The following is a 27,202-nucleotide window of genomic DNA, read 5'->3' as shown; positions in this document are numbered from 1 at the left end:
GGAATGTAAACACAGTGGAACTGGAACATTAAAACCCACCCGCGCCAACTAGCGTTTCGGCGGTGTAACTGCAGAGCAACACAGACATTCGCAGAAGTATAAATGCTCACGACGGCGTCGCCTACGTGCGTAGCCTACGACGTACACTACGGCGTACACTCGACGCAGAAGTATAAATTGGCCTTTACACGTGGTAGCTTTAGCCCACGGCTAACTAGTTCAGCTCGCGCTGTGAGTGCGGCCTACTCGACTCAGCTCATATCAAATCATTTCTGAAATTGACATATCTTTCATAAGATAACATATGATAAAAAAAAAAAAAAGTCACTCATCAAAACGAGATTGCATTATATATTCAATTAAAGAAGATTATTCAATAAAGATTATCACTCTGGGATCCACTAAATCTTTACTCCGATTTCCACTTCACCTTTCTCACTCTGACGACAACACTCCAGGCTGATGCATCCAAAGTTTCCAAGTGCACACAATCACATTTCCCGATAGATTATGATTATCATTTAGTAGAAGGAGTTTCTGGAGAAATGCTCCGTTCTGCTGTCTCATCTGATCTGTTCTCATCTGATTCCCTTCCCTCTGCTCATGCGGACAGCAGCGCGGGCGCGACCTGTGGGCGGGCCTTATGAATATGCCGCTACTGTTGGCTCTCAGGGGTGTCAGTCACTGCAGCACAATCAGTGATTGGATGAATCGCGTGCTATTGCCCAGTGGTGTGATCGAGTGCATCAAGTAAAGAAAAAAAAGAAAGAAATTAATTAAATTTGTCCAGAACAGAGCAACACGACTCAATTTAAACTGTTGTAGAAGAGCTAATATACCAAGAATGCACTGGTGAAGGATTGTCTCTGCTTTATTTTATAAGAATTATTTATGTGTCTAGAGTTCTTAATGTCCTGTACTCCCAACTTTTGTATAGTAGTACTAGTCATATTTTTTACACCAGGATGAATAAAAGGGATGTTTTTTATTTCCTGTTTCGAAAACCACTGGTAAACAACGGACTGTAATGTATAGAGGAATGAAAATATGGAATGATTTACCATTGATATATTACACATTTTTACAAGAAAAAGTAGTTTTTAAAAAATATTTAAAGGAACATTTAATGACACTATATATAGTAAATTGTTGATTTTGATATTTGGAATGAATGTTGGGTTAGTATGTTTCATTGACTTGACTTTTTATTGTTGTTGATTACATGTAGTTTTGTATTTTTTACTTGTTGGGACCCCAGGAAGAGTAGACACTGCCTAGGTAGTGGCTAATGGGGATCCACATAAACAAATAAACTTAGATGATTGATGGAAAATACCATTTACAGCCAATACAGGCAATTTACTTAGGAAAGCTTTTTTTGACAGTTATAGCACCACGTCTTGCCTGATCTCCACCACTTTTATTAGGTGTCCTCAAAAGGTGCCCATACATGTCTGCAGGGCAGGGTTAAATACTAGTATATGAAACGTATAATTTAAAATACATTAAATACATTAATGACTCGTTATAACGTAGTACAAACGTCTTTTATAATAAAGTGATTTTGTTTGATTTGTAAGCAGGCACTAAAGCGATTACCCATAAAACGTGCTTTGAACCAATCGGATTGCTTGGGTCCTCAGCCCGGACCCATCACTTCAGAGTGACCGGATACTTCACCACACGTTCTATATAGTATGAATACCGTTAGTATGAAAGTTATGGTGATTCAAAAATTGCTTGTAAGTTAGAATATGACCAGAATCATCAAAGACAGATAGAATGCAATTAAAATTATTGTTAAACCATCTAGGGAAAAAGAGAGATTTATTTCTAACGGTTATATCCGCGTTATTCCAAAGGAGAACTTTGTGGGGGGGAAAGCAATGGACAAAACACAATTTCCACGAGAGAAGGCATTGCTGATGAAAGTTAGATAAGGAGATGGGTAACTTGCTAGGTAAAAAGTTACACTTTAATAGGAAAGACAGGCCACCGAGTTTGTTGAAGATATTATTAGGAATGAAAAACCATAACGACACTGGATTCACAAGGCATCTTTTCAGCCAGTTTACTTTAAAGGTGTTTATAGTATCAGCAAAATCTAAAAAGTCAAGGCCACCTTCACCTCTGGAATTAGAGAGTACTTCTTTTTTCAATTTGTGAGGCCTATTTTTCCAAATAAAATCCAAAAATATTTTGTTAATTTCCCTTATAGCTTTATCATTGATAAACAAAGAAAGAGCAGGGTATACAAAGCGAGAGAGCCCTTCCACCTTAGATAAAAGGACTCTACCGTATAATGAAAGATCTCTCTGAAGCCAGATGTTAAAGATGTTTTTAGTTTTTGTCATTTTATCAGAAAAGTTTAAAAGAAAAGTAAAAGTCGGTAAAAGTTTAAATCAGAAAAGTTTAAAAAATCCAACTGGATTTTTAGTGATATAGATATTTTACACAGTTTTTAACTGGGATCCCCTCCAATGATGTCTCATCTATATCATGAATTGAGATAATTTCACATTTCGAAATGTTAAGTTTTAGACCCGAAGCACAAGAAAATTGTTCCACCAATTCCAGAGCATTAGGTAACTGTTTTTTATCCTCCAAGAATAGTGTGGTGTCGTCAGCTAACTGTGCAATTTTAAACTCTCGATCAAATATAGAGATTCCTGTCAAACTTTCATTTTGGTTAATCCTTAGACAAAGTAGTTCAGTGGCTAAAAGAAATAAAAACAGCCCTGTCTGACTCCACGATGGATGTCAAACCTTTTGGATGTATCAAAGTTAACGATCACTGAGCTGTTAATATCTCTATAAAACATGGTTACAGTATCAATAAATGATTTACCGAATCCAAATAACTCTAGAGTGCGAAAAAGAAATGTGTGTTCTAAGGAATCAAAAGCTTTTTGAAAATCAAGAAAAAGTATGAGACCATCTGAGTGAATTAAATTAGAGTAATCTAGCACATCTAATACTAACCTTTTATTATTAGATATGTGACGGCCTTTCATGAAGCCCGACTGAGATTCTGAAATAATGTTATTTAGACCAGTACGTAATCTTTTAGCATAAACAGAGGCTAACATTTTATAATCTAATGTTAAAAGAGTAAAAGGCCGCCAATTGTCAATTAATAAAGGGTCCTTGCTTGACTTGGGTATAAGGGATATAACTCCCTGTTTCATTGTAGAGGTCATCTCTCCCTGACTGATGCATTCCTTATACATATGAAATAAAGGCAATTTAATAAACTCCCAAAAGTGAAGATAGAATTCTACTGAAAGCCCGTCAATACCAGGGGATTTACCAATTTTCATTGAGTGCAGACTGCACACCTTCTCGTCCTGAAGCTGCAGCTCAGCCTGGACACACACACACACACACACACACACATCTTAATGAAATGAGGCATTTATAGAGCGCTCTCCCCTCAACCACCACCAGTGTGCAGCATCCACTGTCAGAACAATGGCGCCAGTGCGCTCACCACACACCAGCTATAGGTGGAGAGGAGAGAGAGTGATAAAGCCAATTGAAAGCATGAGGATTCTTATTCGTAGGCCATGATTGATAAAGGCCAATGGAGGGAATTTGGGCAGGACACCGGAGTTACACCCCTACTCTTTACGAGAAGCATTACTTGCACAACCTTTACCATGGCACACTTACACGTATGCTTGCTTTATTATCTCATTACATTTTTTGGTTACACTTTATTTTACGGTGTCATTGTTACAGTGTAATTATATATTTAAGTACTGAGTAATATTAATTAAGTGCAAGTACTTACTATAGGGTTAGGATTAGGGTTTGATTGAGGGTTAGTTGCATGTAATTATGCATAATTAACTGTTAATACTATTGTAAGTACATGTAACATATGTAACAAGGACACTGTAAAATAAAGTGTTACCCATTTTTTTTTTATCATTTATTAAATGCTTTGTCTTTACCATGGCTGCATCCTTTGAGAAGTGAGCGTCACCGTTCGTGACCTGCAGTTCTTTGAGCACTTGTGTCTGCCGGTGGATCTCTGCCTCCATCCTGTCCAGCCGTGGCTGAAATGTAAAACTGTCTCCCTGAAGAAACAAATAAGAGGATAATCATAAATGTTTATTTACCATGATGCTGTTCAAAAGATTGGGGTCGCTAAGAGTTTTAATCTTAAAGGGATTATTCACCCAAAACTGAAAATTCTGTCATTATTTACTCACCCTCATGTGGTTCCAAACCCATAAGACTTTCGTTCATCTTCGGAACACAAATGAAGATATTTTTCTGTCCCTCTATTGACAGCCTATGCAACTACCACTTTCAAGCCCCAGAAAGGGAATAAGTAATCACCGAAAAAGCACCGTGGCGCATGTGTGTTGTTGTTGCATGAACGCATGCTGGAGATTAATATTTTGTAAATAAGGTGGTAAATTATGTTTGTTTTTTTCGCAATATTTAATATTATTATATATTAGAATATTAAGAATATTTATTTTAAATATTTTTAAAAGATTACTTTAATGATGTCTATACTACCTTTCTGGGGCTTGAAAGTGGTAGTTGCGTAGCTGTCAATGGAGGGACAGAAAGCTCTCAGATTTCATAAAAAAGATCTTAATCTTGTGTTCCGAAGATGAAGAGTAATTAATGACAGAATTTTCAATTTTAGCTGAACTAACCCTTTAATGAAAGAAGTCTCTTATGCACACCTGTACAATTTAAAATAACTGTTTTCTATTTTAATCTATTTTATAATGTAATTTTTTCCTGTGATCAAAGCTGAATTTTCAGCAGCCATTCTTCATTCCCAGTGTCACATGATCCTTCAGAAATCATTCTAATATGCTGATTTGGTGCTCAAGAAACATTTATGATTATTATAAGAATATATTTTGAATGGTATGGATGAGTGTCATTGGATACATTGGATTGCTTAAATTTTCAACATTAAATATATGGGGTATCATGCTTTATAATACACATCTGTGTGGGTTTATGTGTGTGTGCTGTGTCAGTCTGTACATGAACCAGTTCATCTGTTCTTTCTCAGATACCTGTAGTTTGTCCTTCTCTTTGAGGTATCCTCGCATTACGTTCTTTGCTTCATGACGTTTCAGCTGCGCTTCCTCCAATCTGTTTTCCAGAATGCGCAATTTCTATAAAACAAGCACACAAGTTCATTCATTTTCTTGCTTGAACTAACATATTTAATTGTGCTCATCGATACAGGGTGGCTAAACACTCTGCTTCCCACTAATCAAGACAGAGGGGAAGACGAAAGACTTGAGAGAAGGAAGAAGAGCATTTACAATGGAAGAATGACCACTTAGGGAAACTTATGGCAGAGTTCCCTTCTTTACTCTAATTCTCATTATGATGTGCAAAAAAATCGTATTCTCGTGAATTGTTTAGATTATATAATAATAATGGTGATAATAAAACCCCTCCTTGAACTGCCACCTTATCGTGGTGGAGGGGTTTGAGTACCCGAACGACCCTAGGAGCTATGTTGTCTGGGGCTATATGCCCCTGGTAGGGTCTCCCAAGGCAAACAGGTCCTAGGTGACGGGTCAGACTAAGAGCGGTTCAAAAAAACCTCTTATGATGCCAACAAAATTGAGGACCGTGACGTCGCCCGGTATGGCGCAGCCGGGGCCCCACCCTGGAGCCAGGCCCGGGGTTGGGGCTCGTATGCGAGCGCCTGGTGGTCGGGCCTCCCCCCATGGGGTCCGGCCGGGCTCAGCCCGAAGGAGCGACGTGGGGCCACCCTCCCGTGGACCCACCACCTGCAGGAGGGACCGTAAGGGGCCGGTGCAAAGTGGATCGGGCGGCAGTCGAAGGCGGGGGCCTAGACAACCCGATCCCTGGACGCGGAATCTAGCTCTAGGGACATGGAACGTCACCTCTCTGGCGGGGAAGGAGCCTGAGATTGTGCGTGAGGTTCAGAGATTCCGACTAGAGATAGTTGGGATCACCTCTACGCACAGCTTGGGCTCTGGAACCACACTCCTCGAGAGAGGATGGACTCTTCACCACTCTGGAGTTGCCCATGGTGAGAGGCGGCGGGCTGGTGTGGGTTTGCTTATAGCCCCCCAGCTCAGCCGCCATGTGTTGGAGTTCACCCCGGTGAACGAGAGGGTCGCTTCCCTGCGCCTTCGGGTCGGGGATAGGTCTCTCACTGTTGTTTGTGCCTACGGGCCAAACGGCAGTGCAGAGTACCCGGCCTTCTTGGAGTCTCTGGGAGGGGTGCTGGAAAGTGCTCCGACTGGGGACTCCGTCGTTCTACTGGGGGACTTCAACGCCCACGTGGGCAGCGACAGTGACACCTGGAGGGGCGTGATTGGGAGGAACGGCCCCCCTGATCTGAACCCGAGTGGTGTTCTGTTATTGGACTTCTGTGCTAGTTACAGCTTGTCCATAACAAACACCATGTTCAAGCATAAGGGTGTCCATCAGTGCACATGGCACCAGGACACCCTAGGCCGGAAGTCAATGATCGACTTTGTGGTTGTTTCATCTGACCTCCGGCCGTATGTCTTGGACACTCGGGTGAAGAGAGGGGCGGAGCTGTCAACTGATCACCACCTGGTGGTGAGTTGGATCCGATGGCGGGGGAAGAAGCTGGACAGACTCGGCAGACCCAAACGTACTGTGAGGGTCTGTTGGGAACGTTTGGCCGAATCCCCTGTCAGAGAGATCTTCAACTCCCACCTCCGACAGAGCTTCGACCAGATCCCGAGGGAGTCTGGAGATATTGAGTCCGAGTGGACCATGTTCTCCACCTCCATTGCCAACGCGGCCACTCGGAGCTGTGGCCGTAAGGTCTCCGGTGCCTGTCGAGGCGGCAATCCCCGAACCCGGTGGTGGACACCGGAAGTAAGGGATGCCGTCAAGCTGAAGAAGGAGTCCTATCGGTCCTGGCTGGCTTGTGGGACTCCTGAGGCAGCTGATGGGTACCGACGGGCCAAGCGGACTGCAGCCCGGGTGGTTGGGGAGGCAAAAACTCGGGCCTGGGAGGAGTTCGGTGAGGCCATGGAGAAGGACTATCGGTCGGCCTCGAAGAGATTCTGGCAAACCGTCCGGCGCCTCAGGAGGGGGAAGCAGTGCCCTACCAATGCTGTTTACAGTGGAGGTGGGCAGCTGTTGACCTCGACTGGGGATATCACCGGACGGTGGAAGGAATACTTCGAGGATCTCCTCAATCCCGCCGTCACGTCTTCCATTGAGGAAGCAGAGGCTGAGGACTTGGAGGCGGACTCGTCCATCACCCAAGCTGAAGTCACCGAGGTAGTCAAGAAACTCCTCGGTGGCAAGGCACCGGGGGTGGATGAGATCCGCCCTGAGTACCTCAAGTCTCTGGATGTTGTGGGGCTGTCTTGGCTGACACGCCTCTGCAGCATCGCGTGGCGGTCGGGGACAGTGCCTTTGGACTGGCAGACCGGGGTGGTGGTCCCTCTTTTTAAGAAGGGGGACCGGAGGGTGTGCTCCAACTATAGGGGGATCACACTTCTCAGCCTCCCCGGGAAAGTCTATTCCAGGGTACTGGAGAGGAGAATCCGGCCGATAGTAGAACCTCGGATTCAGGAGGAACAGTGTGGTTTTCGTCCTGGTCGTGGAACACTGGACCAGCTCTATACCCTCTACAGGGTGCTGGAGGGTTCATGGGAGTTTGCCCAACCAATCCACATGTGCTTTGTGGATTTGGAGAAGGCATTCGACTGTGTCCCTCGCGGCATCTTGTGGAGGGTGCTCTGGGAGTATGGGGTTCGGGGCCCTTTGCTAAGGGCTACCCGGTCCCTGTACGACCGGAGCAGGAGCTTGGTTCGCATTGCCGGCAATAAGTCAGACTTGTTCCCGGTGCATGTTGGACTCCGGCAGGGCTGCCCTTTGTCGCCGGTTCTGTTCATAACTTTTATGGACAGAATTTCTAGGCGCAGCCAGGGGCCGGAGGGGGTCAGGTTTGGGGACCACACAATTTCATCTCTGCTCTTTGCGGATGATGTTGTCGTGTTGGCCCCATCAGACCAGGACCTTCAGCATGCACTGGGACGGTTTGCAGCCGAGTGTGAAGCGGCTGGGATGAGAATCAGCACCTCCAAATCCGAGGCCATGGTTCTCAGTCGGAAAAGGGTGGTTTGCCCGCTTCAGGTTGGTGGAGAGTTCCTGCCTCAAGTGGAGGAGTTCAAGTATCTTGGGGTCTTGTTCACGAGTGAGGGAAGGATGGAACGGGAGATTGACAGACGGATCGGTGCAGCTTCTGCAGTAATGCGGTCGCTGTACCGGTCTGTCGTGGTGAAGAAAGAGCTGAGCCGTAAGGCGAAGCTCTCGATTTACCGGTCAATCTACGTTCCTACTCTCACCTATGGTCATGAGCTGTGGGTTATGACCGAAAGGACAAGATCCCGGATACAGGCGGCCGAAATGAGCTTTCTCCGCAGGGTGGCTGGGCGATCCCTTAGAGATAGGGTGAGAAGCTCAGTCACTCGGGAGGAGCTCAGAGTAGAGCCGCTGCTCCTCCACATCGAGAGGGGCCAGCTGAGGTGGCTCGGGCATCTTTTCCGGATGCCTCCTGGACGCCTTCCCGGGAAGGTGTTCCGGGCATGTCCCACCGGGAAGAGACCCCGGGGAAGACCTAGGACACGCTGGAGGGACTATGTCTCCCGGCTGGCCTGGGAACGCCTCGGGGTCCCCCCGGAAGAGCTGGAGGAAGTGTCTAGGGAGAGGGAAGTCTGGGCATCCCTGCTTAGACTGCTGCCCCCGCGACCCGGCCCCGGATAAGCGGAAGAAGATGGATGGATGGATGGATAAAACTGTGGGCATGGTTTACAGTAATTACAGTAAGGAGAAATTGGGACAAAAATGATTTGACTGGAAAAAAAGGCTCAATATTCTTACTGCTTTTTTTCCTTTCGATTTTGGGAGGAAACCTGGACAATTCTTAAATTGTAAGATTCACCAGTGTTCATTCAAAATAAAAAAAAGAGACAATTTCTACCTTTTCCTCGTCTAGTTCCTGGTTGTCAGGCAGAGGCTTCATGCTCTCGTACTGGCGCTTCAACTCCTCCAAACGCTGCCTCTGTGTGTCAGTGGTTTGTTTCAAAGCATTCAGCTTCTTCGCTTTATCACAAACCTCCTTCTCCAGCACCGTCAGAGCCGACTGCACAACAAAAATGACTGTCAACCACAACTGATATGCAGGTGATTCTGTAACCACTGGATAGTACAAGTGAAAGAAGTGGAAAAAGGTTTTTAAATAACTGATATAAAGGTTCATTTAACCTCACCTTAACGGGCATGTTCCTAAATGATTCATTCTCCATCCCACGGTCTTGAAAAACATCCTTGGTTACTTGTTCCTCTCCCTGGAACAACCAAGACCAAGATATGCATCAAATACAGCTATAACGTGACTTAAATGATATGGATATGTTTTAACATTACATATGTGTGTGTGTGTTCATAATGTCTGACCTCAGCCAGTTTCTTGCGCATGTTTTCATTCGCATGTTTCAGCTGCCAGATGGTTTCTCTGTTCTTCTCGATGACAGACTGAGAGCTTTCGAAATTCGCGCTTCTTTCTCTCTCTAGTGGACAGAGAGAAACATTCATGCGAAGTTGGGTTTAATTAATGCAATATTAACTTTCTGTAGACAATTTTACTGAGCTCTTTATTCAATTTAAAGGTAATATAAATGTATTAAACAGCTATAGAAGCAACTTTGCTATATAATAACTCCAGGCTGACATTACAACACAACATTGCCATCCTTGAGAATACATTATTAATAAGAGCAATAATAAGAAAACAATTGAAATACTCATTATTCCACTACTGCCGCAATATTACTGACTATTTAAGCAGGTTTTAAGTTAACGTTAACTGTTTCAGCTTAATTGGCGAAATCTGTAATAAAAAACTTAAGTTACCCAGAAGTTGAATTTTTCGCTGGAGCTCGGAAACATTTCGCTGAATAGCTTGCTTATTGACGCCAGGCATTTTTATGAATATTTATTATATTATAAACTAAACCGCCGTCTGCCCTGCCCGGAGTGAACTGTGCATTACTCCAGATAGGAGAGAACTGAGAAATAGAAGGTGTATCACCAATATGTTTGTGAGCTTTGAACCATATATCCAGTGGCGTAGGCAGAAATTGTATTTTGGGCGGGCCAGTGAAAAAGTGAGTGGGCCTATAGTTTTTCCTAGAAAAAAAAAATGACTTAAATAATTAAACCTTAGAGATTAGAAAAAAAGAATAGACAAACTGCAAAAACAGTTACACCTTTATTTTGCAATATTCGGCAAAGGCAATAACAAAACACTGTCTAATCATCATGTTCAACCAACAGAGCTCAGTAATTAGGCTGGAAAAACCACCAGCAATAAGGGTGCAGAAGCGATGGCGGAGCAACATATTGATTTAGAACGCGAACGCCAACTTTTGTTGAATTTAGGAGAAATCTACAGACGCAAATAGACAAAATGTAGTAAAATAAAGACCAAAATGTGTATTTTGGACTTTTTTTCACCACAAGTCTGAAAGAAGGCATTGAAGACAAATGGCCAAAAATCTCAAAATTGACCAGTGAAAAAAAAACCCTATGTTTTTGCCTGCCGTGTCTCGCCTTAAATCACTTCAGACCTGAATTATGTTTTAAGTTTCTGAAAAATATAAAAGTACATTTTCCCAGCTCATGAGGCTTCTATAAATGAGAACAAATAAAAAAAAAATTAAAAATGTTTGGCTTTAATTGTAATTTTTTTTGTCCATTTCAATGGACGTCAGGTCAAAACAGGTGTACTTCACAAAAATGTACCAACATAAAATTAAATAATAAACATAAAAATTGTTAGTATATACTTAAAGCTTTTTCTCAAGGTCAAAAACTTTCCAACAGTATACCATTTCAACTTTAATTTTGAGGTTTTTGTTTTATAGATTGCACATTGTTTGTAACAAACTAAATATCTTAGAATCAATCAATATGGTCATGTTAGAGTCATTTTCTTTGCGCATCTTTCTTTTTTTAGATCAAAAACTTGAACATTACAACATTTCAACTTTAATTGTAAGGTTTTTGCTTTATAGATCGCACATTTGTTTATTTATAACAAAATAAACCTAGGAATCAATCAACGCATTCACTTTAGAGTAATTTACTGTGTGCATCTTTGAAACAATTTCTCTGTTAACGATTTCTTGTATTTCTACAGTACATTATGGCAGCACGGTTGCCATGCATGATGCATGTATTTCGATTTCCAGTAACTACTGTAATTCACTTTACAGTACACAAGATCAGTACTGTAAACTACCAAATAGTACTTTACTGGATTTGTACTGTATTTCGTCATTTGATCTGCTTTTGCTGTAATTAATTATACGGTGTTGTACTGTAATATCTATATTGATACATTACTGATAAATATTATTGTAATTTTCAAAATAATTACTAATAATGATAATATTATATCATAATATAATATGTAGTTATTAGGAAATATAGGCTATAATGGGAAAAAATATGGAAATCAATGGCTATACTGTCAACTGTCTAGTTACCGACATTCTTCAAAATATCTTCTTTTGTGTTCAGCCGAATAAAGAAACTCATACAGATTTGGAACAACATAAGGATGAGTAAGTGATGACAAATATAATTTTTGGGTGTACTATACCTATAAAGGGATAGTTCACCCAAAAATTTAAATTGGCCCATGATTTACTCACCCTCAAGCCATCCTAGGTGTATGACATTGTTCTTCTTTCAGACGAATACAATCGGAGTTATATTAAAAAATGTCCTGGCTTCCAAGCTTTATAATGGCAGTGAATGGTTGTTTCTGTTGAAAGTCCATAAAAGTGCATCCATCCATGATAAAAGTGCTCCATGCGGCTCTTGGAGGTAAATAAAGGCCTTCTGAAGCGAAGCGATGCGTTTGTGTAAGAAAAATGATTCATTTTCAAGTTACGCTTTAGATTTATGTCAAATCTGTATGTTTTGTACAGTTTCGCCGGAAGCTAGTCATTTTACTTTATAAAGTTTTAAATACGGATATTTTTCTTACATCTCCATCTTCCTCATCATCACTCCACATAAAGTCAACATCTGAGATACTTCCATCAGCTATATGTTCAAGCACTTCAAGAACTATATATTCTGCATATGAAAAAGTAAAAAAAATGTATTGGTACTGTGATATAGATTTTTTATATAAGAAATTTCAATCAGCATTACTGGACTTCAATTACTGGAATGTGATTTCAGTAACAGGCTTTTGAACCCACTGTCCATTCTAATGGACAGACACATTTGAAAAAATCCTGATTTAAAATTTGAAATTCTACAATCGATTTTTAACTTTAATTAATAAGTTCAATCTTTCTATTTTACATACAAACTATGAAATACTGACAAACATATCAAAAAATTTAAATAAAACCATAGAAAATGTTGCTTGCTTCTGTGTTTGGAGTGAAGTGCTGACATGCTTCTCTTCAAAGTAGTGTTTTTTTTTTATAATTACTACATGCAGAGCTTTACTGCCATTTGATTGGATGACAAGCGTCCAATCTAATGGACTGCAGGCTTTAAACTAGGTGAAATGCTCCAGAAGTAAAAAAAAAAGGGGGGTTGACATGTGATGTCCATTGTAATGGACGCAGGGTCTGAATGGGTTAAATCACTTCACGGGCAAAAATTAAGGAAATTAGTTAAACAACAGGCCTACCTTTGTTGTTTTCATTCTACAAAACAAGACGTAAGTGCCTGGGTTTAGTGCTGAAAACAGAAATGGTCTCATCATAGTCCAAAGAGTCACAGAGTTCTTTTTTCAAATAACTTTTTGGCTAAAAAGCAGCTAAGTTACCAAAATTAGCCCAGAGCCCGCCGCCCAGAGAGTCTATAGCAACCATAGCAACCAATTACGTTCCGGAGAGAGAGTTTATACAACTTGCTTCAACAGTTCCATTTTATTCGGAAAACAAATTAAACACACACACCAGTCAACAATAAATCAGGTTTATATTAATATATTTTCTTAAATACATTTGAATAATAAAAAGAAACTAAAAATGTATTTTGATCAAACTTGCCTGGGCGGGCCAGTGAGTAATGTGGGCGGGCCAGTGCCGCCCTGGCCCATTACTGGCTACGCGCCTGATGGAAACACCAATCACTGTTAAATGACTCCACATTTAATACACACAGACTTTGTGGCTCAGATAAGGTCCAGTTCTGGTTTATTTCTTTGCTCTTGGCTGACATGTGGCATTGCTATGGCCTGCTTGTGGCCCAGATCTGGCAAACAGGAGTGGGCCACCCAAGGGCCGTCATTCCACGCTGCATGTGGGCCAGATCTGCATTCCACAAGTGCCATATGTGGGCCGGATCTGGGCCGAAACAATGTTGCTATCTGGGGAGGGATGTGACAACAACCTCATTGTCGAAATTTGGACATGTGTCAAACCACTGTGATTCGGTATCTTTCTTAAGTTTAAATCCAGCACTACTCGAGGCTGATGCTGAATTCTCAAATTGATCAGTTGAGCCAGATGCGTCGGAAGACATGGTGTCAAGCCAAACTTGTTTAACTTTCTTCTTGCCTCTTTTTCCCATGCATAAAGATGTCAAATCAGAACGTTTTCACGTATTTTTTCACGTTATCACCAGTCCGATTAATAGGTTATAGTGCATAAAATCTACCTTTAGAAATGACCTGGACTTTTAACATCAACAACATGCATAAAGGAATCTCATTTCTCCAAATATTACTAACTACACTTGCTCCTTACCAACCCACTCTTCAAAAACAAGTTTATCTACTTTGGGATATTGTCACAAATTACACAAAGTGATGAGGGTATATGTTAAAACCTATTTAAAAAGTTTCACTTTCTATCAGAGTTCATCAGCTTTACTAGCAATTTTAATAGTAAGGGTTTATAGAATGCAACAAGAACATAAAAAGCAGCAACATATAAAGGAGAACGAAGCCTAAATAGCCTAATAAGTAACTTGAAGGCCTCCATGCTTTAATGTCTTGATTGACATTGTCAAAGTTTTAAAAGAAAATGCACTTACACACTCCCCTTCAACCAGTCCTATTTGTGGAGCGTAGGGTTATAGTCTCAATACAAGCAACCTCAATTCTCTCAGACAACCTAATCACATTATTATAATAATGCTTGCTCTTTTGTTGTTTGGTGGAGATTGTGGATAGGATCGCAAGTTGCTGAGGTCTCACCAAGTATATTTAGCTCATTAGTTGATTTCATTATGTTTGACTACTAAACTTGATTCATCTGCATTTAATAATCTAGGTTTGTCATTATTAATACACAAAACAACATTAGTTGAATCACTGAACTTTATTTGATTTGGTCACCTCAAGAATCCGTTCCTTAACAAAGGACAGCATTGTAAAAATGAATGAAGGAAAATAAAAGTGAATCCTGACATCTCCTCCTCAGACCATGGTCAAGTCAAGTCAAATCACCTTTATTTATATAGCGCTTTTTACAATACAGATTGTATCAAAGCAGCTTCACATTGATAACATGAAAATAATACAACAAAGTTTGTTTCTAGAAGAAAATTGCATCATCGTCCACCAGAAAACGATATTTATTATACTTAAGGCAGATCAATAATATTGTTGAATATTAAATGTCCCCAACTAAGCAAGCCAAAAGCAAAGGCAACAGTGGCAAGGAACCAAAACTCCATCAGTGACAGAATGGAGAAAAAAACCTTGGGAGAACCCAGGCTCAGTCGGGGGCCAGTTCTCCTCTAGCCAACGAGCGAACAGTGTATGATTATGATCCAGGCAGCGTTACAGGTCAGAGGTCAGATTGGTCGTGTCGATGAGGCCTTCACAGGGCTGATGAGGCTGGCACTTCAGGGATGCGTCATGGTTGGGTCCAGGTGCAGATCCACCATCTGATCTGGATACGGCCGGGGTCCACCTCACTTCAGTAAACGGAGAGACTGGTTGACACTTCAGTACTGCGTTGTCGTCTCTTCACACACCGCCTTGATGAAACACAGACACCTGAACAATTAAAACAAAGATTAGAAGATAAAAAAAATTACTTGCAGGAAGAGATGTTGCTGTTCAAAATCGCCAAACAAGCTGGAACTTGTGTAGACAAAATGTGTGTGATAATAAATTGCCTTTAGATCTGCTAAAAATCAAGTTAGATTGTTTTCATTAACATGCTTGTTAAAAACAAGATACATCCAGCTTCTTTCTATGCTTTCTATGTCTAACCAAACATAATGTAAGTGTTGATTGCACATTAGCAAGTGTGTCTAGTGATGGACACGGCACCACATTTAAATAATACCTTGAGTAACTGAGTCAGGGAGATGAGGTGAACCCGAAGTTACACAGGCAGCGTTCCCCTGGTCATCTATAGAAATATTGCACAGTATAAATGTATGGGCTTAAAGAGCCTGTCTGCCTACCAATCAAACACCATGGGCATGAGGGGATACATGTAAAACTGCAGACAGCCAATTCTATATTATAATAATATAATAATCATGGCAAAGTTGTTGAACCGGATGAAGTCAGGAGAGCGTGACTGTGCAACAATACCTTGAGTGATAATTTTACTAGGAAATGATGTAGATTTTACACAGGCCAAGTCTTCCCTGTTGTTTTAAAATTAACAATGAAGAGAGATGACAAAAAGTTAAGCTTCTAACAAAGTTTCTAACCATCGTACTAAACAGAGAGACTAATATTAGCGTAGACGCCATTCTTCTTATGATGTAACGAGTACATCAGGATTTATGGGAAGTGTTCCCGGTTCCGGCTGACCTAATCTATGCAGCCTAACATTGAATTATAAAAGTCTATAATGTGTTATGTGTATGCTAGGTCAAAGAGATGTGTTTTTAGTCTAGCTCTAAACTGACAGAGTGTGTCTGCTTCCCGGACAATGTTAGGAAGACTGTTCCAAAGTTTTGGTGTTAAAAGGTATTATCAACTGGCCGGAATTTTGAGATTGCAATAGACGTGAAGGACTATAATGCGTTAAGAGCTCGCTCAAGTACTGCGGAGCTAAACCATTTAGTGCTTTGTAAGTAATCAGCAATATTTTAAAATGTATACAATGTTTAATAGGGAGCCAGTGCAGTGTTGACAGAACCGGGCTAATATGGTCATACTTTCTGGTTCTGGTAAGAACTCTAGCTGCTGCGTTTTGGACCAGCTGTAATTTGAATATTAAGCGTGCAGGGCAACCACCCATAATAGCATTACAACAATCTAGCCTTGATGTCATGAACGCATGGACTAATTGTTCCGCATGCGGTTTTACAGATACTAGACACGTGACTTTCAAATGAAAGATTGGTATCAAAGAGCACACCCAGGTTCCTAACCGACGACGAAGACTTAACAGAGCAGCCATCAAGTGTTAGACAGTATTCTAGATTATTACGTGAGGACATTTTTTGTCTAATAAATAGAATCTGTTTTTTCAGATTTAAGTAGTAGGAAATTACTAGTCATCCAATTTTTTATATCACCTATGCATTCCGTTAATTTTGTGAATTAGTAAGTTTCATCAGGGCGTGAAGAAATATAGAGCTGAGTATCATCAGCATAACAGTGAAAACTAATTCCATGCTTCCTAATGATATCTCCCAAGGGTAGCATGTACAGAGTGAAAAGCAACGGTCCTAGTACTGAGCCTTGTGGTACGCCATAGTGAACTTGTGATCGATGAGACATCTCTTCATTTACTGCTACAAACGGATAACGGTCGGATAAGTATGATTTAAACCGTGCTCATGCAATTCCATTAATGCCAACATAATTTTCGAGTCTATTTAAAAGAATGTTGTGGTCAATAGTATCAAATGCAGCACTAAGATCGAGTAACACTAATAGAGAGATACAACCACGATTGGATGATAAGAGCAAATCATTTGTAACTCTTATGAGAGCAGTCTCAGTACTATGGTACGGTCTAAATCCTGACTGAAAATCCTCGCAGATATCATTTCTTTCTAAAAAGGAACATAGTTGTGAGGATACCGCCTTTTCTAGTATCTTTGAAAGAAAAGGTAGATTCGAGATCGGCCTGTAATTGACTAATTCTGTACGATCAAGTTGGAGTTGCGTTTTTTTAACAAGCGGTTTAATCATAGCCAGCTTAAAAGTTTTTGGTACGTATCCTGATGACAAAGATGAATGATGATATTAAGAAGAGGATTTTTCTCAAAGAGCAAGGACGCGCTTGCCCACGACTGGCCGAGCCGCCCGCTATATGCATTTCCTCCGGTCACGATGCTACCACAAGTCATCGAACAGATCAGGGAAAGCAAGTGTGCAGTGCTGGGTCTTCCAGACCCAGTTATGGTTCTCCGAGTTGACACAACTGCTGGAAACAGCCCCATGGCTAATTCCGCTGAGAAGAGATCTCCTCACGCAGGCGAACGGGAAAATCTGGCATCCCCGTCCCGACTTGTGGGCCCTTCATGTATGGCCCCTCAACGGGTACCTGGGTGTCTCCCGCATAGGGTGCTAAAAACCATCACTGAAGCAGGAGCGCCCTCAACTAGGCACTTCTATGCTCAGAAATGGGTGGTGTTCTCTGGCTGGTGCGCAGCACGGAGCTTGGACCCCGACTCATGCAAAGTACCAAGTGAACTGGTTTTTTTTGCAAGAGCTCTTGAACGCGGGTCGCACCCCCTCCACGCTCAAAGTAAATGTGGCGGCCATAACATCATCTCATGCTCTTGTGGTCGGACAATCACTAGGAAGGAACATTGTGCGCTTCCTTAAAGGGGCAAGGAGGCTAAACTCTCCGCGACCCCCCTCTGTGCCTATCTGGGACCTCTCCACGGTCCTGGAAGCATTGAAGGGTGCACCGTTTGAGCCGCTTCGGTGTGCGGACCTGAAGCACCTCTCGTTCAAAACCGCTCTTTTTCTGGCGCTCGCTTCAGTCAAGAGAGTGGGCGATTTACATGTGCTATCAGTGAGCGCGTCCTGCCTTGAGTTTGGGCCTAACGACTCCAGAGCCGTCCTCAAGCCAAGGTATGGTTATATTCCTAAAATGCTCTCGACTCCGTTCAGAGCACAGGTTATTTCACTCGCAGCTCTTCGCTCACCAGAGGATGAAAGAGACACGAATTTACTCTGTCCCGTCAGGGCTCTCAGAGTTTATCGGGAGCATTCTGACAGTCGGAACAGTTTTTCGTATGCTTTGGCGGCCGCACCAAGGGGTCAGAGCTCATTCCACGAGAGGCATGGCCTCGTCTTGGGCTTGGTCAAGTGGAATACCCATTGAAGATATGTGCGGTGGCAGGCTGGGCCTCGCCGTCCACATTTATGAGGTTTTATAACCTGGAATTGGTTCGTGAGTCTGAGCTGCCTCGCCATAGATTCGTGCAGTTGCCGCAGCACAGCCAATGACCGTACTCGCTGTTTATCTGTGTATGCTGTGCAGCTGCACTGCATTTTAAAGATTTGGCTTCAATATTCTCGAGAAATGGAGTTTTCTCATAGCGTAAGCTAGCCAGGTAAGCTAGGTTACGTTAGTAACCGGGACGAGGGAACTGCAAAGAGGCATGAAATAAACAACATATTAGTAATATTAGTCAGTGTTATTTTAGAACTTCCAAAAAAGTTAAATATGACATATATTCCTAAAGTAAACAAAACAGTCAATGTTTCAATAGTTACAAATCTTCAACAACCCAAAATACAATAACAGCAACTTGACTAATCATTGTTCCTCACCTCCTCTTCCTCTATCTCCTTCAGGATGGTTGCCAGATCTTTGCCCTGTAGTTCCTCCTTCAGCAGCATCAGTTTCTGCTCAGCCTCAGACATCAGCTGCAGTGTTTGTTCTTCTGAGTCTGGAGTCAGCTGTGGTGTCGGACCCTTCATCTGCCAGAGACCAAGAGGAATGCTCAGACATTTCATGCATGCATCATTTGAATGTAAAAACATTTCCTTAATCACTAACTACAGAGAAAACATCCCTGGACACTTAATGAATTTTTCTTATGCAGTTTCTAAAAAAAACATTCTAAAACACCTATACTATGTATCAGTCTCCGATGCGCGTTCACGAGAGCACCACGACACGTGTGTGTGTGTGGTGATGACGCAGCAGCTGGCGTTCTGACATATAACCTACAAGCAGAGGAAGATGCACGCGAGGCCGCGCATGCGTCGTGGTGCTCTCGTGAATGTGCGTTGGAGACTGATACAGAAGGGAAGAAATTACTGAATAAAGTTGACATTTTGTTTTTTTTGGTGCACAGAAAGTATTCTTCATAAAATTAAAGGGATGGTTCAGAGTAAATTCAACCCAGGGTCCTTTGCACCATGACCTCAAGCCAAACACCCCTGGAATGCTTGAGGTCATGGTGCAAAGGACCCTGGGTTGAATTTACTCTGAACCATCCCTTTAATTTTATGAAGAATACTTTCTGTGCACCAAAAAAACCAAAATGTCAACTTTTTGAAGAAGAAGCCTTTTTTTTCCTTGGTCAAACATTATTAAAGTTAAAGCTTATTTAGCGATATCAGCCGAATGGCTTAGTGCAGGTGCTAATGGATCAAGGTTGATCTTCTTTGGTCAATGGTTGCTTGGTCAATGATTGACTCCGGCTGCTGCTTTAGCTTGACACGGGTGATGACATCCTCATCATTGCTCCTGTTGTCCTCATCTGTTGACAGAAAAGACATGCAGGTGTGTTAGGTGTGTGTCAGCTCTGTCTGCTAAACGTAATAGTTCTGTTATTGTTCCATATGGATCAACAGCATTCATAGTTCCCATGTACCAGTAGGCCAGTCTCTCAGTCACACACACAATCACACGTAAACGTGATCTGGCCTTTGAGACATTAACAAATCCACCACCACTCTGTACAACAGAAGGGTGAGCTTTAACTTCCACACAGTGTACAGATTAAGGAATGGAACTAAATCAGAACAGCACAGGTGAACATCTTGATAAGAGGGAGCTTTTGAACTGTGTACATCAAAAAACACATGGCCGTTCCTGGTCAAGAGCTTTCCAAGTTCACAAATCAGTGATCACTGGTGCAAAATGAAAATCAGAGTGCCCAAGATAAAGAAGTATAATGGGAAAAAAAGTTTTAAACACATACAGTATGCCAAGTTCTTAGATATACTGTATGTAATATTTGTATCCGTGTTGATTTCATATGGCTTTTATGTTCAACAAGAAGTTTAAATTTAACAAATGTCATGTGGTGTAACCATCAAGTAAAAACTAATAGCATATTTTATTTATACCTCGATGAATGATAAAATATATTTTTCAAGCTAAAAATTATTTGTAAATATATCAAGTAGGATTTTTTATTGAGGAGTTTTTTTTTTTTACTATATAAATACCCTGATATGTGTGACTTCACGCCCCAAAAAGCTTAATTCAGATATAGGACACATGTATGGAAGCCCATTTCCGCCATTAAGCAATAATTATGAGATAAGAAGTCAGTTATGGCATAACAAATTTAAATGATCAAGAAAAGTCATAAGTATTACAAAGCGTTGAAATTATGAGATAAAAAGTCAATTATGGCATACAAATTTAAATTGTCAGGAAAAGTCACAATTACAAAAAGTTTTAATTAAAATATAAAAAGTAAATTATAACATAAAAAGAGTAAATGAAAACAAAAAGTTATAGAAAAAAAATCATAATTGTGATAAAACATTTAGACTTTTTATCTCATAATTATGACTTGGTATTTCACCAAAGCATGATTTTTTTCTTATGTGGCAGAAATGAGATTCCATGGTGATATGAGCTAGTGTCTCACCATCAAAAGAGTCCTGTTTCTGGTCCTCACGGAACTGAATGCGCGTGTTATACTGGGGTAGATCTTCTGCTATCTTGGCAAGGAACTGCAAAGGGTCATGAAATAAACAACATATTAGTAATATTAGTAAGCGTTATTTTACAACTTCCAAAAAAGTAAAATATGACATATATTCCTAAAGTAAACAAAACAGTCAATGTTTCACTAGTTACAAATCTTCTACAAGCCAAAATACAATAACAGCAACTTGACTAATCATTACTGTCCATTTTGTTTTTTTTGGTGCACAGAAAGTATTCTTCATAAAATTAAAGGGATGGTTCAGAGTAAATTCAACCCAGGGTCCTTTGCACCATGACCTCAAGCCAAACACCCATGGAATGCTTGAGGTCATGGTGCAAAGGACCCTGGGTTGAATTTACCCTGAAACCAGGGGGTTTATGTATTTGACAAGATTCATTAGTACCAGTGGTATGTGTTGAAGTTTTTCACTGAGGTGCTTCACTCCTGCTTTGGCAGCGTTCAGTGCATGTTTGAGTCCGTACAGACGATCTTTAGCTGCATCACGGCGCTGCTGCGTCTGCTCAAGCTGCTGCTGAAGCTCACAAACCTGCAGAGAGCTGACCGAGGACAATAATGTTATGTTACTATTCAGTCACAATAACAGAGAATGTGAAGTGATATCATATTCACACTGTCTACAATGTCTGCTCTTACCTTGAGAGTTCAGTTTCTACTGAGTATTTCATATCCTGAAGCTGAGTTTGAAGCATATTCCTCTCTTCCTTCAGTGGAAGCAGCAAACTCTCATTTTCTGCCTTCATCTTCAACAAACGTTCCTGTGTTTTTCTCCGAGAGATAAACAGGCCCACTAGTTCCTATAACAAGAGAAATCAGGAATACACATTGCTTAACACAAGAACAGAATAAACATTGCTTAACAAGGAGTAATCTATAATATACTTCAATGTATATGTAATGAGTGATTATAATCAAGGTATTAATCAATATTTTTCCTTCTAAATATCAAATGAGTTAAATGACTTCTCTGGGGATTTTACTTTGTTATAGAAGTTACCAGTGTGATTACTGAAATGTTCTTTTCATGTATTCTTTAATGTCTGTGTTTGATATCTGAATGCAGTAACAGTGCTTGCTCATTTAGCCCGGCTTCCAGAAATGAAATATGGATTTGTTTTGTGTTTGAGAAAGGTCTTCAACGTGTTAAAACATAGGGTCATTGAAGCCAATAGTTTAAGGGACCATTTCTTTGTTAAAGCCTTACTTTCCAGTTAGACTAAAGTGTAGCTCTCCTTGAGAGAAAGAATGCATTATCTTGATGTTTTGAGAGGACTCTCCTGTTTATAGTTAGAGCCTGGCCAAATCCAACCTTAGAGAAGCTGTGTGTCGGTGTGTGTGTGTGTGTGTGTTAGTCTTCTTGGTTACAGGTTAAGGAACCACTGGCATTATTGGAGATTGACTGAGTTATTGTTCTGGACATGCTGGCGCCCAGCAATGCAGATCTGTGACCTGGAAGGTCACGACGTGTCTAACTTCAGGGTCTGAGTGTCAGCGGCATAATCGATAGAGATATGCTTCCGTCTATATGTATATGTGTGGAAAATTACTATGTTTATCTATTTCTTAGCCAATCAGAAACTGCAACCTGAATAAAGGACGTAGCTTAGACCTTGGTGAAGGGTATAACTGCTGTGTGTGTGTGTGTGGTGTAGGATATAACTGCTGTGATCTTTGTAACTGTAAGTGGGGCGGCCTACGAACTACTGTGTGAGTCTTGAAGCTGAACTTCTGCTGATGAAACTGCAAACTATCTTCAGTAAAACTTTCCTTTAATTTATTATAATTCTGACTCCGGGGTCTTCTTTCAAACATCTGGTCCTTGTGTCCTAAACTGTTACTCCCCTAACACACTGAAAACAGTTGAATGTTGTGTTGTGTGTCCTCACCCGTGGGTCTGTGACTCCAGTGGCCTCTCTGATTTGCTGGAAAGCTTCCTCAAAAGGAGAGATGGCTTCCACTTCTTCTACTGCGTTGGCCTCGCTGCTCAGCTCGTCGGGGAGCTATTTTTCAACATTGATAATAATAAGAAAGGTTACTTGAGCACCAAATCCATATTAGAATGATTTCTGAAGAATCATGTGACATTGAAGACTGTATATGATGCTGAAAATATAGCTTTGCATCACAGGCATAAATTATATACTTAAATAGAAAACAGTTATTTTAAATTGTAATAACATATTTCGCAACATTACTTTATTTCTCATCAAATAAATGCAGCTTTGGTGAGCATAAGAGACTTAATATCGTAATTATTCCAAGCTTTTGACCGGAAGTGTATATACTTATAAATAGTTGAATTGTCTATTTTATTTTATTGTTGTGAGCTTTGCAGCATGCTAACACAAAGCTCTATTAACATCAATTGGGAGTCCAGTCTCCTGTGCACTTCACATGAGAAGTGCTATTAGTATGACACACATATCTTTATGCTTATTAGAGTATTACATTGTTATCTGATGTGTGATGGATGATGCTCGCTCTTCTCTTCCTCTCCTTTGCCTGAGCAATCCTCTCCTCCTGCTGCTTCTTGTAGAGGGAGAGGATTTTCTCTCGCTTTCTGCGCTCTCTGCACACTAGGGCTGCATCTAACGATTATTTTTGTTGTCGATTAATCTATCGATTATTTCTTCGATTAGTCGACTAATCTAACGATTATTTTTCCGATTAATCTAATGATTATTTTTGGGATTAGCTGATTTATCCATTGGCAAACTTTCCAATAAATAATAAGTACAACAATATATCAGCTGTATTTTGAAGAGGGTAGTGCATCTGTATACACCAATGTGTCCCTGAGCAAGACACTTAACCCCTAGTTGCTCCAGAGGCGTGCGACCTCTGACATATATAGCAATTGTAAGTCGCTTTGGATAAAAAGCGTCAGCTAAATGAATAAATGTAAATGTAAATGTATATTATTTTAACATGAAATCTATGAATGATGACAAAAAAAAAATTCTTTCAGAAAGGGTAATTGTCATTTTATTATGAAATATGCGAACAGGAAGCATTTTAAACTTTATTTTTAACTAATGGTACTATTTAAAAAAATTTAAGATACACAGGCCCATTTAGGAAATGTGTTTACTATAATCTGTTATTAATTACCGTAGTGGGAGTATGATTTACTCAATTAACTTGTCCGAAAATGCACTTGTGTTTATCTGCAAAAAGGTTCACATACACTAGATTGCAGCCTATAGGCTACTGTTAATGTTAATATAACGTTAGTCGTTTGTTTTTAAAGTCTACATTAGAGACCTGCGCAGGACGGATTTCTCCCTTAATAATTCCTAAAAAGCTGACATCTCAGTTCATCGCGATCTCACAGATTAACTCTGTTATTATCAATGAAACTGGCTGCACAATGAATCTTTCATAATATCTACACTTTGTTTGCTATAATCAGATGATTTGCCAGTATGCAGAATTCAGCACTGAACAAAAAGTCCATTTTGAGCGGTGAGGGGATTCTAGCATAAATGCATCTGATTGGCGTTCAAGAAATCAACACATATGTCTGTGATTGGCTACATTGTTCAACGCTGCAAACATGTTATAAATAGATAGAGACTCTGGCCTGTAAATCGTTTCTATTTTGTTTTAGTTGTTCTTGTTGCTTTTGTCAAACAGATGAATGACAATTTATTCGTTTTTAGATGTTCAATTTATAGATAATTCTATTTCGCGGGAGTTCCGCGAATCGTTTTATTCTCCCGCAACCAGCACACACACGAGTGCATTACCGCCCGCGCCCGGCCATCAGATCTATGTTCCCGGCTCCCGCGCCGCACTCTGTTGCGTTGTGACCCGCGGGAGTGCAGGTCTCTAGTCTACATGTGCATACACAACTTTTAAAAACTGGCAAATGAAAGCTTCGTTAACAGATTTAAGTTTAAGTTATAAATTAAAGTCCATTTTATTGTCACCGAATGGGGCATAGTTTGCATAGTGAAAGCACCTTTCTGTTCGGCCGTAGTGGTAAAGTATTCCCATACTTTGGATGATCGTGGTCCGTCATTTTCACCATGAGAGGGAGCAGAAGCCGCCATTACTCGATATTTAAACGTAAATAATTACGCGTCGACGCATTTCATGCGTGTCGACGTATTTTCATAGTCGACGTAATCGATGACGTCGACGCGTCGTTGCGGCCCTAGTCCAGACATTAGAAAAATATCAGTCTACACATGCGTTTAATATTTAATATGAGGGAAATAGGCTACACATGCCGTGGACGTGACACAAAAAATCTTTAACTTTTAGGTGGCAAAATATTTTTTTTGTAATTCTGTGAATTACACTGCGCAAACCAAAAGTAATACTAGGCTACCCACCGGATACTCTCCACAGAACATAACATTCATTTTACCGTATTTTCCGCACTATAAGGCGCACTTAAAAGCCTTTAATTTTTTCAAAAAACGACAGTGCGCCTTATAATCCGGAGCGCCTTATATATGGATCTGGCACCTTATATTAATGTCTGTAAAACAACCGCTGACTTAAACCTTTTGTTTACTTTCGCCTGGCACCGGAGCGCGAGCCTCCGCTGACTGCGCGCGCACCTCCCCAAACAGACGAGGCATCTTGACGCAACTGTTTTGTTTTAGACTGAACACCAGACCATACAACTGATTTAGTCGCGCAAACTGGGTGCCGGTGTGATGAGATGTACTAATATCCGTCTGCTCGGGCAGATTCGGCTCAAAGTCGTGCATCTTCGGATGCGGAGGCGCGCGCGCTGTCACAATGACGTCATTTTGCCGCGCGAGCGCCTCCGCATCCGAAGATGCACGACTTTGAGCCGAATCTGCCCGAGCAGACGGATATTAGTTTTTTATTACCTTCGTGCTCATGCGGACGCGTCAAATATAAACAAGGTTTTACAGCTCAGCCACTTGTTGTTTCATATTTTTTTGCAAGTGGTAGATCTTGGTTTACATTTGGACTTTGGATGTGATCTTAGGCTTGAAAAGGTTGGTGACCACTACATAACGCAAACCCAGTCAAACGTTTGACTGCAGTATCTTCTATTCTATGCGCCTTATAATCCGGTGCGCCCTATATATGAAAACAGTTCTAAAATAGGCCATTCATTGAAGGTGCGCCTTATAATCCGGTGCGCCTTATAGTGCGGAAAATACGGTATTCAGGGCCGCGGGAAGTGGGGGTGCTGTTTTCACAGAATTGTAAATGCAACGCATATGTTTGTTCATTAAAATGTCTACATTTTTAGCATTTAGTCATTTATTTGTAATAAACACTTTAAGTGGGCTATTTAAAAACTGTTATTTATATGTTAAATTATGTTTTTAAAACATAAGCACAGAGTGTTACGTAATAGTCTATTGTATGCGTGTCGAAAGAATTTGTCCGCAGCTGCTCAAAAAAAGAAAAGAAAAAAAAAACCCAGTCAAAAACCCCACTGTCAGTGTTTTGTAAGGAACAGGCAAATATGTAAAATATTTCATTAGACATTTCAAGCTATCTATATGTCTCAGGTCTGTGAGGCAATAGGCTACCTTATAGGCCCACGCTGAGTTTCGGTTCATTTATGAGACGAGCTCCAGGTTCGCCAGCGCCTCCATGTCCTGATTATCTATTTTCTAATAGCCTAGTATATTTACTTCTTATTTATTAAATCCAGACAATTGGTTGATGAAACATCGATTAAAATTAAGATACAATTAATACAAAACGAAATTAAATTTAAAGACAGGCTTTGTGCTTTCAGTTTGAGGTCTCTGTGAAAGTTTTAAAACATTATTTTAGTGCCGCTTTAGAGCGCTCACGTCCGTAACGGAGAACTGTCTGTAAATATTTATTTATTTTGTGTGTGTGTGAAATAAATTTCTAAAAAAATGCGACTTAGTCCAGTGCGACTTAGGCTATATATGTTTTTTCTTCCTCGTGGCGCATTTTTTGACTGATATGCGACTCCGGAGCGACTTATAAAATAGGCTACGGTAAGTTATTTATTCTTTTTGTGCAAATGTCCCATAAAGTGCCATCCTTTAAGGATTCATTTATGTCCCGTTGACCGGTCCATTGCATTACGAATAAAAGCAGAATCAATAAAGTCAAAAATTTAATGTGCAGAGTTTTATAGTCTTGATATTGTTTCTTATTCAAAAGTGGCGACGCCCCTTTTTTTTTCAGAATTGCGAGATATGAAGTCAGAATTGTGAGAAATAAAGTCGCAATTCTGAGTAATAAAGTCGCAATTGGGAGATATAAAGTAAGAATTGCATGATATTCGTCGAAATTTCGTGTTATAAAATCAGAATTGTGAGAT

The 27,202-nt window shown here is 40.7% G+C and overlaps 2 protein-coding genes across 2 annotated transcripts in view; one reads left to right on the top strand and one right to left on the bottom strand.

Annotated features, from left to right (window-relative positions):
- LOC309473977 (plexin-A1-like) overlaps positions 1–27,202 on the top strand; it is a 141,247-nt gene that overhangs the window by 48,543 nt on the left and 65,502 nt on the right. The gene's annotated exons all lie outside the window — the stretch shown is intronic.
- LOC309514037 (uncharacterized protein) overlaps positions 14,351–27,202 on the bottom strand; it is a gene marked incomplete at its 5' end in the record, with an annotated part of 29,639 nt that continues 16,787 nt past the window's right edge. Inside the window, 6 exons of the mRNA XM_082190150.1 lie at positions 14,351–15,033; positions 18,758–18,907; positions 21,287–21,440; positions 21,538–21,698; positions 22,788–22,901; positions 23,350–23,489. Coding sequence (XP_082046276.1) covers positions 15,001–15,033; positions 18,758–18,907; positions 21,287–21,440; positions 21,538–21,698; positions 22,788–22,901; positions 23,350–23,489 — 752 coding nt within the window. The 3' untranslated portion in view covers positions 14,351–15,000. The remainder of the gene's footprint in view (positions 15,034–18,757; positions 18,908–21,286; positions 21,441–21,537; positions 21,699–22,787; positions 22,902–23,349; positions 23,490–27,202) is intronic.

Source organism: Leuciscus leuciscus (assembly GCF_965113295.1).
Source record: "Leuciscus leuciscus genome assembly, chromosome: 14".
NCBI lineage: Eukaryota > Metazoa > Chordata > Actinopteri > Cypriniformes > Leuciscidae > Leuciscus > Leuciscus leuciscus.
Note: the sequence above shows the minus strand (reverse complement) of the source record. Positions and strands in the feature narration are given on the sequence as shown.